Source organism: Pteropus vampyrus, unplaced genomic scaffold (assembly GCF_000151845.1).
Source record: "Pteropus vampyrus isolate Shadow unplaced genomic scaffold, Pvam_2.0 Scaffold4, whole genome shotgun sequence".
In the NCBI taxonomy this organism is placed as follows: Eukaryota; Metazoa; Chordata; class Mammalia; order Chiroptera; family Pteropodidae; genus Pteropus; species Pteropus vampyrus.
The window spans coordinates 7,312,577-7,320,043 of record NW_011888785.1 but is presented as its reverse complement, the minus strand read 5'-3'; the positions used below and the strand labels follow the sequence as shown (position 1 = coordinate 7,320,043).

Below are 7,467 nucleotides of genomic sequence, written 5' to 3'. Positions count from 1 at the left end.
GGATACAAAATTTAGTTCGATTCTTTTTTTAACTTGCATACCATACAATTCACCATTTCTAAGTATAGAAGTTAGTGGTTTTTAGCATATTTATAATGTTGAACAACCAACACCACAATCAATTTAAGACATTTTCATCACTGCTCGGTAGCATCTGTGTGATTAGCAGTCACTTCATATTTCCCTCTGCCTCCACCACTGGCAACCACTGATCTTTCTGTCTCTATGGATTTGCCTAGTCTAGACGTTTGGTCTAAATGGAATCATATAGTATGTGGCATTTTGTGTCTGGTTTTACCACATTTTCAAGGTTTATCCATGTTGTAGTACTTAGTCCTTTTGGTCAAATCTTAGTCTAGTGGATATGCCAGAGTTTGCTTATCCATTCATCATTTGATGAGCATTTGTGTTGTTTTTATAATTTTGCTACTATTAACAATGCTGCAATGGACTTTCATGTATACATGTTTGTTTGAACATATGTTATCTCATTCACCAGGGGTGGTAGAGGTAGCCCATTTGATCTAGAGCCATCTTACATGGGTTAAAGTCCTGCTCTGCCAGTAATAATGTATGACTTTGGGCAAATGGCCTACAATATATGAGACTCAGTTTTCTCACTTGTAAAATTAGGGTAATAATAGTATTTATCTTGTGGGATTATTGTGAGAATTCAATGATTTAATGTATATAATGCATTTTAAAGTTCTTAAAATAATATCCTGCCCATAGTGCTTTATATATTTGTTATCTTAAAATAATCTTGCAAAATTATTACCTTTCCTATTTCACAGATGAAGAAACTGGGAGCTGCCCAAGGTTTTTGAGTCTTAGGGTTATATTCTTATGCATATGGAATGAATAGCCTAAAAATAAAATTAAGAGAACAATTCCATTTACAATAACTTCAAGAGAGCAAAATACTTAGAATAAATTCACAAAATTAGCCCAAAACGTATACTCTGAATATAACAAACATTGTTGAAAGAAATTCAAGATCTAAGTAAATGGAACTATATCCATGTTCATGGATAGGAAGACTTAAAGTTAAGATGGCAATACTTCCCAGATTGACATGCAAATTCATCACAATCCTCACCAGATTATCATCTGACTCTTTTGTAGAAAATGACAAGCTAATTCTAAAATTTGCATGGAATTTTAAGGAACCCAGAATAGCTAAACCGATCTTGAAAAAGAAGAAAATTAGAGAACTTACTTTTTCCATTTCAAAATTTACTACAAAGCAGCTGTAATCAAGACAGTGTATTCCAGCTTAAGAATGGACACAGATTGATGAATAAAATTGAGAGTCCAGAAATGGTTTTTCAACTGATTTTTGACATAGGTGCCAAGACCATTTATGGGAGAAGGACAGTCCATTCAGCAAATGATGCTAGGGAAACTGCATATCAACACGTAAAAATAAATGAAGTTGGACCCTTACATTATGCCATATATAAAAATTTACTCAAAATGGATCTAAGGTCAAAATATAAGAGCTAAAACTATAAAACTCTTAGAAAAAATACTGGGATAAATTTTCATAATTTTAAATTTGGCAAGATTTCAGGATATGACAACAAACATTAGCAACAAAATAAAAAGTAAATTGGACTTCATCAAAATTAAAAACTTCTGAGCTTCAAAGAACATTATCTAGAAAATGAGAAGAAACCCCACATAATGGGAGAAAATAACTGCAAATCACATACCCGATAAGAGAAGTATATGTAGAATACACAAATAACTCATGTAACTCAAAAACAAAAAGGCCAACAACTCAATTCAAAAATTGTTAAAGGATCTGAGTAGATATTTCCCCAAAGAAGATATACATATATTTGATAAAAAACCTTGAAAAAACCTTGACATCATTAGCCACCAGGCAAATGCAATCAATCCACAATGAGATGTCACTTCATACCGACTAGGATGGCTAGAATCAAAATCTCAAATAATAAATGTTGACATGGATGTGGATAAATTGCAACAGTCATATACTACTGGAGTATAAAGCATTACAGCCACTGTGGAAGATATTCTAGCTGTTCCTCAAATATTTAAACAGTTAACTCTATGATCCAGTAACTTACTCCTAAGTATATGCCTAAGAGAAATGAAAACAAGTTCATAACAATACTGTACCCAGCTGTTTAGACCAGCATTATTTATAATAGCCAAAAGGTGGAAACAACCCAAATGTTCATCAACTGATGAATGTAAATACAAAACATGGTATATACTAACAATGGGAGATTATTCCATCATGAAATGAGAAGAAGTACTAATACATGCTACAGTATGGATGAACCTTGAAAACATTATGCTAAGTGAAGTTAGTCACAAAAGAAAATCTATTACATGATTTCATTTATATAAAATATCCAGAATAGGCAAATCTATAGAGTAGAAAGTAGATTAGTGATTAGAAGTTATGAACTTTACCATGATATGAGTTTAGAACCTGGTAAGGGTTAATATTCGCCTGCCATAGGGAGAGTACAAGACTATCATATAGAGGCAGGAAGGGCTCATGTGATTTATAGTAAACATTGAAGCAAAGCCCTTTATAAATATTGGTTATTTTTTCTTGGAATAATTTAATTGTAATAAATGTGTATTTAATATTACCACATGTACTTTTAACAGTTCTTTGTGAAGATCTAGTAAATCTTTAAGTAAATCAAAGAAGGCACAGACTAATGAAACCTGTTAAGGTGTATCATTTCAGGAAATGATAAATTAGTTTTCAATCTTTTAAGTTTACCTTAAAACACGGTAAGTTTACCTTAGTAATAGATTGAATCAGCAGGATGATAAAATAAAATTATAACATAAGCAGTTATAAATGTTGCACATATTTTTTCAAGTTGCAGGTAGTGGTACACAGATCAGATTTATTTCCGAAAAATATAGGAAACTTACAGTATAAGAACAAATCATCTTTCATTTAATGTTCTCACATGTATGAACACAAAAACAGTCAGAAAGAGCTAATGAATGTTATTTTGTTCTAACTTCATTGTATTTTAAACTTTTTTTGTCGTGGATTAAAGAAGTGAGAGGGGCGCTGTTCTCTCCATAGAGATCTCTTTTGTAGTAGGAAAATGAATTCTAACAGATATACCAAAAAAAAAAAAAAAATTCACAAAACTTAACATTGATTTATTGTAAGAATAAAATGTTCATCAATCATTTCTGGCAGTAGGGTGGGAATGGGGTAGAAACCGTGCAGTTCGTAACTGAAGTCTTAGAGTAATTCGGCTCCACTGCGGCTAGGATACCTGACATATTCAGCAAACGTTCTTATGGTAAATTACAGGGACCTTAAAGAGCAGGATATCAGCAGGAAAGGGAACAAAAACAGGACAGAGTCTTAAAGCAGAAGAAAAGGAGGCAACAATCGCTTGTGAGCTAAGGAAAACTAAAGAGCACCAAGGCTGTAAAGTGACCATTCAAAGACAGCAGTAGGACACAGAGGCCAGTGAGGGACAAATATCAGATGCGGCCATACAGTAGGGACTCTCTACGTGTCATCCCGGACGTCAGCCCCCTTTACCCAAAGTCCCAGGTGACGCCTCTGCACTCTCGTCCACTAGCGCCCTACCTCGCCGATCTCTCCCTGGGGCCAGCAGCATCAGTGCCAGTGCCAGCGCACAAACTTTGTCAGGCATCGCTGCTGTCACAGGAGGGAATGAAGGCGTCGCTGAGCCTGGCCCATGGGTGCAAGGAAGATAGGGCCACCGCAGCCTCTCAGCCCTCGAATCACAGGACTTTCTCAATCCGCTCCCGCTGATTTTCAAGGTCGCTGCCTGTTCTCGCTCTTGGACGCAGCGCAGTGGTCCTTTCCAGGGACAGCGACACAAGTCTGGTGACTCCGCCCTCCCAACCCTCCGCCTGCTTGCAAGGAGGCCATGCCCACCTTGTCCCAGGAGAGGGCAGTACTCTCTGCAGGTCCTGTTGTGGCACCTTTGATGTCAGCAGCAGTCGCACATCCAGGGATCAAGTGCCCAGATACAGCTTGGCACCTTGAGTCTCAATGTTCTAACAAAGTCTTTAAGAAAACGTAATGATCCCAGAAACTGTTTACATGCACTCCCAATAAAGAAGCCTTGAAAAGTTCTGTTGAAAGTGGCAGTGCCCTGATCATAACTGCAGATAGATTTTTAACCCAAGAACCGGAGTTGCTTGCTTGCTCCCCCAAGGATCACATGCTTCTCAGAAGTTGCTCCTGCCACCTCAGGCCTTAGAGACGAAGGATGGGAGGAGGGAGAAGAGATTAATGTTGAAATGGTAGTCGTTCTCTTCCTCTATCTCTATGACATGTTTTCAAAAGTGAATGGGGGGACATTAGACTTTGTCCAAACACATGAGGTCGGTCATTGCATATTTGCTGATGATTCCCAGAGCTTTGCTGTCTAGTAGTGGCCCAGTTACCCAGGATTCTTCAGCACATGGTTACATGACTCCCAAGGTTGCTCTGGGGATGGTCTCCAATCAGAAGTTATCTTCAGATGTGAGATTGCCTCTGCAGAAGGAATCCCCACCCCACAACCCTCCACATACTTTTTTTAAAAACCTATTCTACCACCTTTTTTTATGTTATTAAATGAAACCTCACTTTTCTAGTTTTTCTTTGGCAGTCTCAGTTCTCGAGTCCCCTTATCCATCATGCTGGACTTTGCGCTCAAAACCTATTCCTGAGGAGAAAGAAGAAACTGATCAACAGAAGGCAGTCCTGCTGGGTGCCAGGGTTCAGGACACAGTTCCACCTATAGATTTGGAAGACTGAGGCTTGGACTAGGCATGTTGATAAAGACAAGAGGTGCCCAAACGCATAAAAAAGATCTTTTAAAATTCATTTATAATTTTTGTTATTTGAAAGAGAAATTACCATTCAAAACCTGTATTCAAAAGTATAAGTAAAAAAATCATTTGTGGTACAAAACTGGTATAGAGTCCCCTTTATTATGCAGAGGAGGCAGCCAATCTTCTAGAACAAAAATGAATTAAAACTTTGGTGGGAGCGGGCAGTTGGTATTCATCTTAAAGTCTAATTGTGGAAGAACAATTTAATATAAACAGGATGAAATCACAGAGATTTTTAGTGTATGTCTTTTGCTTCAGCTTATAAAGCCTATTTGAAATAAAGTAATGGCTATAATCAGGATTAAATCTTAACGGGTTGTTTGTAAATTCATTGTTCAATAATATCTGTAAAAATGCCATCAACTTTTATATTTTCTTGGAGGACATCACTTACCTAACTTCTAACAAATAATGAGCATGCAGTTTAAATTATAGTAGGTCTCATTTTTCCCTTCCATTTTTGATTGATGAATATCAGTTAATGAGGTTACAATAGACTTGTAACAAAGAACCAGTTTTCCTCCATAAAAGTGAGTTGAGCTGGAAAAAAAAACTTAAAAAACAAAATTAAGAAATTGTTTTTCAAATCTCAGTGGAAATTTTATGTAAACTAGTTTTGGGTCTGCAAGAATATACTGATTAAAAATTAGTTATAGGACTGTGTGAAAAGCAAAAAGTAATTTAAATGATGTTTTAGCATATCTAATGAGGTTCGTGAAAAATTGGTATATAATTCAAAATTTTTAACTTTTATTTTTGAAAAGGAGAAAAACAATAGATGCATAGTATTCTAATTATGAATACCAATGATTCTTGTGAAATGCAGTAAATATCGACAAGAGAGAAATAATATAGATGGTCTGAGGGAAGATGAAAAGAGTACAATATAAGTTGAATGAAAAGAAAAGCCTGTCAAAAAAAGATTTCAAATGATAATTTCCTTGTATAAGGAAATAACTCAGCTCTTATCAGATCCATTTTTGAAGTGATGGTGAACTTGTCTGGGTGAATACCCCAATTTCAAGGCAAGAAAAACATAGTGCTTAAGTGCACAAATCCTGAGGTCAAGACACCTGGGTTCTAATCTTAGGTCTGCTACCTCTTTACTAGCTGTGTAACCTTAGATGGCACACTTAACCCCTCTTAACCTCATTTTTCTTACAGTGAGAATGATGGTAATAATAACTACTCAATAATTTAAGAAACAAAGGTGCGTGTATGGTGGGGGCGAGTACAGAGGAGAGGTCTGCAGAAAGAGCACTTAGATAAGTGTCTGGCACAGAATACATAACATGAACGTATATAATAATTTACTGTTAAAAAAACAAAGGTGCAATACTATATAATTATGCTTTTTTATAACATTTTTATATAAAGGTATATCATTTTTCAGCATTATCCTACTACAGTGTGCAGTATAATTTGGAGTACCTTAATTGAAAAACAGATTTATATAAATTTCTTTGACACATCTTTTTTTTTTTTTTTTGAAGGGAGGATTGATAGAAATACTATCAGGGAAGAAGATGGTGTCACCAAATCAATACTTGAGCTTCACAGATTAATGTATTGGCTCTGAGTTTATATTCAGAATATCATCGCTCCCAGACAGAGACACTAAATGGAACAGACATTTTACTCCCAACTGCAAATTATCTTTTATTAATAAGGAGTCAACGAGAGACTCGATATAGTAAAGAATATTCAGTGAGAATATTCATTAACTGTTAATTTTATAATGTCTATTGTGGAATGCCTCTAACAATGTGGATAAAGTGGGAGAGGGTAGCTGGATGACTGGCAAGAAGCTGGTTATAAAAATAAACGTTTCTACATCCATTTCCGTAGCAGTGCTATTCACAATAGTTAAAATGTGGAATAAACCCATGTGTCCATTAACACATGAATGGTAAACAAAATGTGATATATCCATATAATGGAATATTATTCAGCTTTAAAAAGGAAGGAAAATTCTGACACAAGCTACAATGTGGAATAAACTCGAAGACATTATGCTAAGTAAAATAAGCCAGTCACAAAAGGACAAATACTATATGATTTTACTTATATGTAGTACTTAGAGCATTCAAGTTTGTAGAGATAGGAAGTAGAATGGTGGTTGCCAGGGGCTATGGGGTGAGGGCCATGGTGAGTTATTGTTTACTAGGTAAAGAGTTCCATTTGGGGAAGATAAAAAAGTTCTGAACATGGATGGTGGTAATGTTTGCACAACAATGTGAATGTAATTATTGCTACTGAAGTGTAAATTTTAAAATGCTTAAAATGGTAAATTTACGTTTTGTATAGTTTGCCACAATAGAAAAAATAATTTTTTAAATAAATCTTTCACACATGAGCCAGAAAGCAAGCCCTTTATATAAACAAATCTCAACATCGTTGACTCCAAAGAGGTCTCTTGGAACTGTTCAGTAGAGTAGAAATAGTTTGATCTCTGATTAAGTTTACTTTTGGACATAAATTCATAATTATAGAGATGACAAACTGATTATATATCAATTAGCCATGCCAAACCACATAGATTGCAACATGGTGATATAAACTTTACCAACTAAGCAGTTTTCCTGTCTTAGAGAT

The 7,467-nt window shown here is 35.5% G+C and overlaps 1 protein-coding gene across 1 annotated transcript in view; it reads right to left on the bottom strand.

The window, feature by feature from the left end:
* Positions 1-3,677, bottom strand: part of VWDE (von Willebrand factor D and EGF domains) — a 68,443-nt gene extending 64,766 nt beyond the window's left edge. The window contains 2 exon segments of the mRNA XM_011364613.1: positions 2,635-2,675; positions 3,563-3,677. Of these exon segments, the coding sequence (XP_011362915.1) occupies positions 2,635-2,675; positions 3,563-3,677 (156 nt within the window).
* Positions 3,678-7,467: the final 3,790 nt, after the last annotated feature.